The 10,764-nt window shown below is 42.0% G+C and overlaps 1 protein-coding gene across 1 annotated transcript; it reads left to right on the forward strand.

Moving 5' to 3' along the window:
* Positions 1-1,786: 1,786 nt before the first annotated feature.
* Positions 1,787-4,652, forward strand: LOC114705443 (nuclear pore complex protein Nup107-like). The gene is given in 4 exon segments (XM_037199105.1): positions 1,787-1,959; positions 1,962-3,437; positions 3,440-3,892; positions 3,895-4,652. Coding segments are annotated over 4 exon segments (2,649 nt in total). The 5' UTR covers positions 1,787-1,889; the 3' UTR covers positions 4,545-4,652.
* Positions 4,653-10,764: the final 6,112 nt, after the last annotated feature.

The following is a 10,764-nucleotide window of genomic DNA, read 5'->3' on the forward strand; positions in this document are numbered from 1 at the left end:
GGCAGAGCCAGGCGGATCTCTGTGAGTTCTGTGAGTTCGAGGCCAGCCTGGGCTACCAAGTGAGTTCCAGGAAAGGCGCAAAGCTACACAGAGAAACCCTGTCTCGAAAAAACCAAAAAACAAAAAAAAAAAAAAAAGACTAAGAAAGAACTGGAGATATATTTCGGTGGTTGTACACTTGCTTAGCATGTGCAAGGCCTGAAGTTTAATCCCCAATACCAAAATTAAATTGAAAGCCATTAGAAAATTAAAGGATCTCCCACATTAGTGTATCAACAAACTAAATATTGTTAAATTGGTCAAATTACCAAAACTATATGCATATATTACATATAATCCTATCAAAATTCTAATTACATTATTCACAAAAAACTATAACATTAATATGGAAATATGAATGGTCCCTAAACAATCAGAACAATCCTGAGCAAAAGAGTACTCGTGATGCCTGATTTGAACTACACTACAGAGCCAGACAATCAAAGACAGCATAGGGGCTGGAGAGATGTCTGTGTGGTTAGGAGCATTTGGTGTTCTTACAGAGGACCCAAGTTCGGTTCCCAGCACCCACATGGCAGCCCACAATCATCTGTACCTCCAGTTCCAGGGGATCCGATGCCCTCTTCTTATCTTTGTGGGCACTGGCATGCATGTGATGCACGTACATGCTGACACTCATAAGCATAAAATAAAAGTAAACAAATCTTTTTAAAAAAATCAGTTTGGTGCTGGAACGAAAACAGACCAATGGAATAGACCAGAAGATCTATGAACAAGCCCAAACAGCTGTAGGTATCTGATTCCAAAACACCTTAGTGGTGCTGGGAAAACTGGGCATCCACTTGTAGAAGACTGAAACTGTAGCCCTTATCTCTCATTGTAAATCAATTCTCATATGTAAATCAATTCAAAGTAGATCACAGACCTTAACAAAAGATCTAACTTAAACCACTAGAAGCAACCTCGGGGGAAAACACCTCAAGACCTAAGCACAGACACTGACTTTCTGAGAACAACTCTAATAATTCAGGAAATAAGAGCAATGGTTAATGGCTGAGATTGCATAAAATTAAAAACTTTGACACAGCCAAAGGAACCATCAACAGAGTAGAGACATCTTGTAGAACGGACGAAATTATTTGCTAAATATTCAACCAACAGAGGAGTAATAACCAGAAAAATATGAGGAACTCAAAAAAATTGAACACCAAGAAGGCAAAATACCCAATTAGCCAATGGGCAGGATAAATGAACAGATGCTATTGCAAAATGGGCAGTAAATACATGACCAGAATGTTCAACTTCATTAGCAATCATGAAAATGCTAATCAAAGCTACATGAAGAATCCATCTCACCCCAGTGAGAAAACCCAAACCAACAAGACCCTTATTCATTGCTAGAGGGAATATGCAATTAATTCAATCTTCTACTTTTTAAAATATTTTTAAATTTTTATTTATTAGTGTTCACTTGCTTATGCCCTAGTGTACACGTGGAGGTCAAAGGTCAACATTTGGTAATCAGTTCTCTCCTTCCACTGTGGGTTCTGGGGATAAAATTCAGGCCGCGCTCTTTGGAGACTGAGGGCTGGTGAGGCAGGCTTTCTCACTGAGCGGTGGTGGCACACGCCTTTAATTCCAGTACTTGGGAGGCAGAGGCAGGCGGATCTCTGTGAGTTTGAGGATGCTGCCTTTTATCTAGCCACCAGAAATCCTATGGTTCAACCTGAGCTCATTTCTAGACTTAACGGAGGGCCTGAGACCTCCGAGATGCTGGAAAAGGAGTAGCTTTGGGGAGATGTCATCCCCTGTGATCCGGGAGGCAGAAGTGACGCGGACCGCAAGGAAGCAAAGTGCTCAGAAACGAGTTTTAATTCAGGCCAACCAAGATGAAAATTTTGGTAATACTACACCAAGAAGCCAAATTATTCCTCGAACTCCAAGCTCATTTCGACATCCTTTTACCCCACCAAGCCGAAGCCTACTCAGACACCCAGATATTTCCTACATTCTTGGAACAGAAGGGAGGTCTCCCCGGCACACACAGTCTTCTGGATTCTTGGGAAATCTATCCATGGTAACTAATCTGGACGACAGTACCTGGGCAGCTACATTCTCATCGCAGCGTTTAGGGCTCTACACAAACCTGGAGCCCCACAATGTGACCGAGGACATAAACCTAAGTGCTGTTATGCTACGTGAAGACGACCCTGGAGAGGCTGCCTCCATCAGTATGTTCTCTGACTTGCTGCAGTCCTTCTTGAAGCACTCTTCCACCACAGTGTTTGAACTTGTAGAAGAGTACGAAAATATCTGTAGTAGTCAGGTGAATATACTGAGTAAAATAGTGAGCCGAGCAACCCCTGGACTGCAGAAGTTTTCAAAGACAGCCAGCATGCTATGGCTTCTTCAGCAAGAGATGGTCACGTGGAGGCTGCTTGCGTCTTTGTATAGAGACAGAATACAGTCTTCATTAGAAGAGGAAAATATGTTTGCAGTTGCTGCTATTAACGCCAGCGAGAAGACGGTTGTGGAAGCATTGTTTCAGAGGGACTCACTGGTCCGCCAGAGTCAGTTGGTGGTAGATTGGCTAGAAAGTATTGCCAAAGATGAAATTGGAGATTTTTCTGATAATATTGAGTTTTATGCAAAATCAGTATATTGGGAAAATACCCTCCACACCTTAAAACAGCGGCAGCTACTGTCTTATATAGGGAGTGTCCGGCCTCTCGTCACTGAACTGGACCCCGATGCTCCTATTAGACAGAAAATGCCGCTTGATGATCTGGATAGAGAAGATGAAGTTAGATTACTCAAGTACCTTTTCACTCTAATCCGAGCTGGGATGACGGAAGAGGCGCAGAGGCTTTGCAAACGCTGTGGGCAAGCATGGAGAGCTGCGACACTGGACGGCTGGAAACTCTATCACGACCCGAACGTGAATGGAGAGCTCGAGCCTGTGGAAGGGAATCCATATAGACGGATTTGGAAGATCAGCTGCTGGAGAATGGCTGAAGATGAACTTTTTAATAAATACGAAAGGGCGATTTACGCTGCACTGAGTGGGAATCTGAAGCAGCTTCTTCCTGTCTGTGACACCTGGGAAGACACAGTGTGGGCCTACTTCCGAGTGATGGTGGACAGCCTGGTAGAACAGGAGATTCGGACGTCGGTAATGACATTGGATGAACCAGAAGAGCTCCCTAGAGAGTACATGGAAGCGAATTGGACCTTAGAAAAGGTTTTTGAAGAACTTCAAGCCACTGATAAAAAGAGAGTTCTGGAAGAGAATCAAGAACATTATCATATAGTTCAGAAATTCCTTATCCTGGGAGACATCGATGGTTTGATGGATGAATTTAGCAAATGGCTTTCCAAGAGCAGAAGCAATCTACCTGGACACCTCCTCCGCTTTATGACTCACCTTATTTTGTTTTTCGCACCCTGGGACTACAGACCAAAGAAGAAGTTTCCATTGAAGTTTTAAAGACATACATACAACTTTTAATAAGTGAGAAGCACACCAACCTCATCGCGTTTTATACCTCTCATTTGCCTCAAGACCTTGCCGTGGCCCAGTATGCATAGTTTCTGGAAGGTGTTACAGAATTTGAGCAACGGCACCAGTGCCTGGAGCTGGCTAAGGAAGCAGATTTGGATGTTGCAACAATAACAAAAACTGTAGTTGAGAATATTCGAAAGAAAGATAATGGTGAATTTAGTCACCATGACCTGGCTCCATCTCTAGATACTGGCACTACTGAGGAGGACCGGATAAAGGTGGATGTGATTGACTGGCTGGTGTTCGACCCGGCACAGAGGGCAGAGGCAGTGAAGCAAGGCAACGCCATCATGAGGAAGTTCTTAGCATCAAAGAAACATGAAGCTGCAAAAAAGTGTTTGTGAAAATCCCTCAGGATTCCATCGCAGAAATCTATAACCAGTGGGAGGAGCAAGGCATGGAGAGCCCGCTTCCTGCTGAGGATGACAACGCCATCCGGGAGCACCTGTGCATCAGAGCCTATCTGGAAGCCCATGAAACATTCAATGAGTGGTTTAAACACATGAATTCGGCTCCACAGAAACCTACGTTGATACCTCAGCCAACTTTTACAGAGAAAGTGGCTTTTGAACACAAAGAAAAGAAATATGAGATGGATTATAATATCTGGAAAGGACATTTAGATGCCCTAACTGCTGATGTGAAGGAGAAAATGTACAACGTCTTGTTGTTTGTAGATGGAGGATGGATGGTAGATGTCAGAGAGGATGCTGAGGAAGACCCTGAAAGAGCCCATCAGATGGTCTTGCTAAGAAAGCTCTGTCTGCCCATGCTGTGCTTCCTGCTCCACACCATACTGCACAGCACCGGCCAGTATCAGGAGTGCCTGCAGCTGGCCGACATGGTGTCCTCCGAGCGCCACAAACTATACCTGGTATTTTCTAAGGAAGAACTAAGGAAACTTCTGCAGAAGTTAAGGGAATCCTCTCTGATGCTTCTAGACCAGGGGCTTGACCCGCTCGGATATGAAGTTCAGTCATAACTCATCCACTCTCTGATGCCCGTGGCATGGGGGTTGCTTGGTTGTGATCAGATATACATATTTGTAATTATTGGGTTTTTCCTTTGGCATTCTGGGGGAAAATGTAAAATTTAGGCATTTGAATTTTGTATTATATCAGTATTTCTTTAAGTATTTTTTATTGAAATTATTCAAAATAAATGTTTTGTTCTATAAAAAAAAAAAAAAAAAAAATTCAGGCCGCCAGACTTGCACCCAAATGTATTTACCTGTGCTGAGCCATCTCACTTTGCCTCTTAAGGAACAACAAACATACAAGGGTTAGAGTTGGATAAAATAGAAAATAGGCAAAGAGGGCCCACACTGGTAAGGCTAGATGAGGTTTGTATTTTTGTCGGAGGGTATACTGGAAATGAAGAGGCTGTTGGGAAGAGTCCTTTAGGTGGGAAATGATGGTGGAAGCCTTGACTAGTATGCTGTGGTTAAGAAAGTAGTGAGTGCATGGAGCCCAACCTATTTAGAAAGTGGAGTCAATGGAACACTGTGACGGATTCCCTGTAGAATTTGGGGGTGGGGACAAAGTTTATTCTCATTCTCTGTTGTAGTCATGAGAAGACATAGGAGAGAAAAATCTTTAGAACCAGGGCCTTGGTAAAGACTTAGATGGATGTCAAGGGTATGATTGTATGTGAGAAAAAGCCTGTTTCCAAAAGCTCCATACTGTATTATTCTGTTTATTGACCATTCTTTTAGTGACAAAAGTATAAAGATGGAAGACAGTGCCAGCCAGGGCTTAGGGATGTGAGGTTGAGGTCTCAAGCAGATGGCATTATGTGAGAGTAGCTCACGGGAAGTTTGGGGTGATGGAATATTTATACATGTTAACTGGTACTCATCTCATAAAATGTGCATATATTAAACCAGTGTCAATTTCCTGCTTCTGATATTGTGCTGTAGTTATCTAGCATTTAGCCATGGGGACAAATGGAGGTACATGGGGAACTCTGTTCTATTTTCATGGCTTCCTGTGAATCTATACTTTATTTGAAACTTTTGTTTAACTTTTTTAAAATACATAAAACGCAATTTCCGGCATATAGAAAGCATTCAACCAAATTTTCCTATAATTAAAACCATATACCTCCCCTAAATCCTCAGGAAGCTTTTGGACTTTCTTTTGGGACAGGGAAATGAACTGTCCGGTACCTTGAGTGACTTGTGACAGTGACTCATGAAAATAATGACTATTAAACAGGGAACTAGAAGAAAGAGAGGGTAAGTGAATACATGAAGACTTAAAAAAAAAGTAATAATGCAAAGGAAGCTAACTAGAAGTTGGGGTAACAGATGGAATACTATGGAATGTCTTTGAAGGACTCACCTGAGATTTTTAATTTATTCAGATTAACTCTGACTCCAAGTCTGAGTAGCGAATGTCCAGGAAACCTTTGCAATGATGTAGCTGGATTTTTCTTTGGGCTGACAGCTCACAAATAATCAAATGGAGACTTATTATTAATTGTGAAAGCTCGGCCTTAGCTTAGGCTTGTCTCAACTAGCTTTTATAACTCAAATTAACCCATTTATATTAATCTACGTTCTGTCACGTGGTTCGTCACATCTCTCCATATTGCCTATGCTGCTTCCTCTGAGTCTGGCTGGCAACTCTACCTTCTTCTTTCCAGAGTTCTTCCCCTACCCAGAAGTCCTGCCTAGCTATTGCCCGTTTAACTCTTTATTACACCAATCACAGCAATACATTTTCACACAGTGTACAACTAACTATCCCTCAACACAGTGAGAGCCCCTTTGAGGCACATCAGTGTTCTTCTAGTAGGCCATGCCTCCACTAATAACTCCCTTCTGAACAAAACGAACCTTTTAAGGTTAATAGAATGTTTGTAGAGAAGATTTAGTTTTATAGCAAGACTGGGCAGAAGAACCAGAGGTTTCTCATAATATCCTCATTCCCTATACAGGCCTAAGCTCTCACGATCAACATCATCTCTAGTCATTTAAGTTGGTGAATTCACACTGACACATCATTACTACAAAAAGTGCATAGTTCTCACTGGTGATGTACACTGAATACACTATCATACATAGTGACTATGTAGTATCATATAGAGTAGTTTCACTGCCCTAAAAAATCCCTCGTGTTCTACCAGTCCATAACCACTTTGCATTTAGCCCCTGGCAACCACTAATCTCTATATTGTTGCCACAGTTTTGCCTTTTTCCAGAATGTCATTAGTTGGATCTATAAAGTATTTTGTCTTTTCAGAATGTTTTTCTTTTCCACCAAGCTTCTTCTATGTCTTCCCATGGCTTGACAGCTGTTTTTTTAAGTGCTGAATATTCCATTTTCTTGATGAGCCCCACTGCTTATTTACATTCACTTTTAGAACAGCTTGGTTGCTCTGAGATTTGAGAAATTATGAATAAAGCCACTATAAATATTCATACGCACGGTTTTGTGTAGGTACTAGCTTTCAGTTCATTTGGAAAAACACTAAGATATGCAGTTGCTGAGTCATGTTAATATATTGGTTTTGCGAGTAATTGAGGCTGTCTTCTGCCAAGGCTGAACCCCTTTGCATTTCCATCAAGCAGTAAGTGAGGGTTAGGCTCCACACGCTCACTAGCATTTGTTGTTGCCTTTCTGATTTGGGCCTTTCTGAGGAGCATACCCATACGTTATTAGCTCTCTGTTATTTTACATTTTTTGGTTCGTGTTTTGCAATCCTGAGAATTAAACCCAGGTCCTCACACATGCTGGGCCAGCACTCCACCCGACCTAGTTGCTCTTGTGTTAATTGGCAGTTTCCCAATGACAGCTGATGCTGCATTCTTCATCTGTCTATCTTCTCTGGTGGGTGTCTGTTAAGAGCTCTGGACCGTCTTCTATTAAATTGTTGTTTCTGGCTTGCTGTTTTAAGGAGTCATGTATGTTTCAGATAACAGTGTTTTATCACATGTATCTCTAAAAATATTTTCACCCAGCCTGTGACTTGTCTTCACATTCTCTTAGTCTTTTACAGAAAAGAAAAATTACACTGTAATCAAGTCCAAGTTACCAATTCTTTCTCTCATGGAGGCTGTCTTTGCTGCTGTACCCAAAAACTTATTACCATAGCCAAGACAGTAGAGATTTTTTTTCTTTTATGTTGTTTTCTGGGATTTGTATTGCTTTGCATTTTGCATTGAGATCTATGATCCAGTTTGAGTTTATTTGTGTGGAAGGGTGTAAGGTTTGTGTCTAGATTTTTAAAGAGATTATTCTTTTTCTGTGTTGTACTGTATTTATTGCTTTGTTGAAGGGCAGTTTATTACAGTGGCTCTGTTTCTAGGCTCCCTAGTCTATTCTATTCCATTCACGTAGTTTTCTATTCTTTCATTGATACCACACTGTCTTGATTATTACAGTTTTATTGTGTCTTGAAATCAGATAATGTCAGCCATTACACTTTGCCCTGTTCTTGAATAGAAAGTTGACTGTTTTAAGTCTTTTACTTCATATAAAATTTAGAATCGATCTCACAGCCTTCCTTTAGCTTTGGATCCCCTTGGCCCCAGTGTGGAGTAGGGTCCTGCTAGGTCCTCTTATAGCACCAAGTACAAATCTTTGCAGGGTAGCTCGCGTGCCACGGTGTTTTTCATAGTGAAGTGCAAGTGTATCCCATTTAGATAGAAACCTTTAATGGACGTAGGGCTGGAAAGAGGTGGGTAAGTTTCAAGGGAGCGAGCCTATTCTCAGATGAGGAAGTGTTGGAGGCCTCTAGATATGCTACTTTTGTGGAAGGTTCAAAGAGGAAAAATTAATTCCTCAAGATAGCCAAATGAGTTTTAGATCTGTATGCAGAGAAAACCAATAAATGAAAACTAGGCACTGGATAAATGACTAGAAGGAAGAACATTGCTTGTTGTTGATTCTGGGTTGTGAGACTATAGAAAGAAACCTGAGAATTGTCAAAGAAAGGCTGGCCTGGACTGGGTAGAACTTGCACAGTGAGGTGAGGGTCTAGAACAGCAGGATGAGGCACCATGGACTGTGTGTGGCAGGAGGTAACAATTGTAAGCTGTTAGGTATTTCCCCAGCTTCAGGAGTGGAGCTCATGAGGGAGGAGGGAGGGAAGGAGGGAGGGAGGAGGGAGGGAGGGAGGGAGGGAAACAGAAACAGAGACAGGGGTGGGGGTAGGTACCATAATCATGTCAATAAAGATTAACAGTGAACTTTGTGCAAAACCACAGAAATGGCTAAACATCGCCCTCTCCTGGTTAATATGAGTGACTGCTGCTGCTGCTTTACGATTTGTCAATTACAGTCCTCATTCTAAACTGGAAATACCCTGTCAGAACTGGTCCTGGTTGCCAATAGAATCAAAAGTAGAGCAAATCTAGAACTACTTAAGCTCTTCCCAAATCCCAGAACCCAAGTCCAGCTCGGTGCTTTCAATCAGCCTTTTCTTGAAATGACCATGTTGGCTGCTGGGGAGAGGAGACGAGGACGGGGAGAAGGGAAGGGAAACAGTTGTTTTCTACATGATTTAGTCTTGGCTTCAAATATGTCACTTGATAGAAACAACGGAGCCTTGGTTGGACCTCTGAATGACAGTGACATTTCATAAACTGAAAAAAAAATACACACTACATCATAACCAGTGAATACTCTTATAAGCAGTTGAAGTTTCCCTTTGTCCCAATGACAAAAACAAAATGAGAAAAGTAGGAAATTAATCATCTGAGTGAAACTGGCGGGAGGCATTTGTTTAGTTTAAAATAGCATTGGTTTTCTAATTATGTGCTAATTGTGTTATCTATTCATTAACAAAGGTCAAGGAAACCTTTACTTAGTTATAGCCTGTTAGGTATTTGTGTGAGCTTAGCATTTTACTTGAAAATGACTTATTGTAAAGACACTTATAAATCAGACATCTTACTATTTTAGGAGGGGCATTATCCGCGACTGTTTGAGAGGCGAGGAGACCAGCTGCCTATTTCCCGCCACCAGGGGTCTCCAGCACTGGTTTCTGGGTTATATAGATGGCTAAGGGAGGTAAGTAACAATCAGAGCATCATTTGGCTAGCAATCTGAGGGGGAAAAATCCCAGGAGGTGGTAGAATTCTCAACGATACCTGACCCAGGCTGGGAGGTGAGGGAAGGGACCCCAGAGGTATGGAAGTAGAGCCAGATTAAGTAGGAAACCTGAGAATTGTCAAGGAAAGGCTGGCCTGGACTGGGTAGAACTAGAACACTGAAGTGAGGGTCTAGAACAGCTGGATGAGGCACCATGGACTGTGTGTGTGGCAGGAGGTAACAATTGTAAGCTGTTAGGTATTTCCCCAGCTTCAGGAGTGGAACAGCAGTTCATGCAAGCCAAGCAGTAGATGGAGGCTTGCTCATGAAAAGCTAAAGACAGTATTCTTTTTTTTTTTTTTTTTTTTTTTTTTTTTTTTTTTTTTTGGTTTTTTGAGACAGGGTTTCTCTGTGTAGCTTTGTGCCTTTCCTGGAACTCACTTGGTAGCCCAGGCTGGCCTCGAACTCACAGAGATCCGCCTGCCTCTGCCTCCCGAGTGCTGGGATTAAAGGCGTGTGCCGCCGCCACCACCGCCCCGGCCGACAGCATTCTTTTTTAAAAGTATTTTTTAATTTGTTCTTTGAGAATTTTCACACACACACACACACACACACACACACACACACACACACACAATGTGTTTTGGTCAAACCCACTCCCCAATCCCTCTTCTCCAACCCCAACTCCTCCCAGCTCCCCACTACCGTATCCCAACTTCACGGATTCCACCTTTTTAAACGACTGAATTCAGTCGGTGCTGCTGGTATACCTAGGGGGCCATAAAGATGGCATTGTTTATCTCGAAGGGCTGTGAGTCATACAACACTCCCAGGATGTGACTTATATTGCCACATAAACTCCACGGGGTCATAGTATACTATCAATGAGTTTTGAGCCTACATTCGGAAAGGATTCAGCCCTGTAGTTTTCCTGATATGGTGATATTTAGGGTTGTCTGTTTTTGCTAGCCAGTGAATATTGGCCTCATAAGTGAGTCGAAAAGTATCAACCCTCATTTTTTGTGAAGGAAATTGGATACAAGTGGTATTTTTTTAGCTGTTTTGGTAGATTTCATTAGTGAAGTCATTTGGTCCTGGATGTTTCATTCAGTGCTTTAAGTCACCAAATCAATTTCCTTAATAATAATGTGAGACAGAATTTTT

The sequence above is a fragment of the Peromyscus leucopus genome, chromosome X (assembly GCF_004664715.2).
Source record: "Peromyscus leucopus breed LL Stock chromosome X, UCI_PerLeu_2.1, whole genome shotgun sequence".
NCBI lineage: Eukaryota > Metazoa > Chordata > Mammalia > Rodentia > Cricetidae > Peromyscus > Peromyscus leucopus.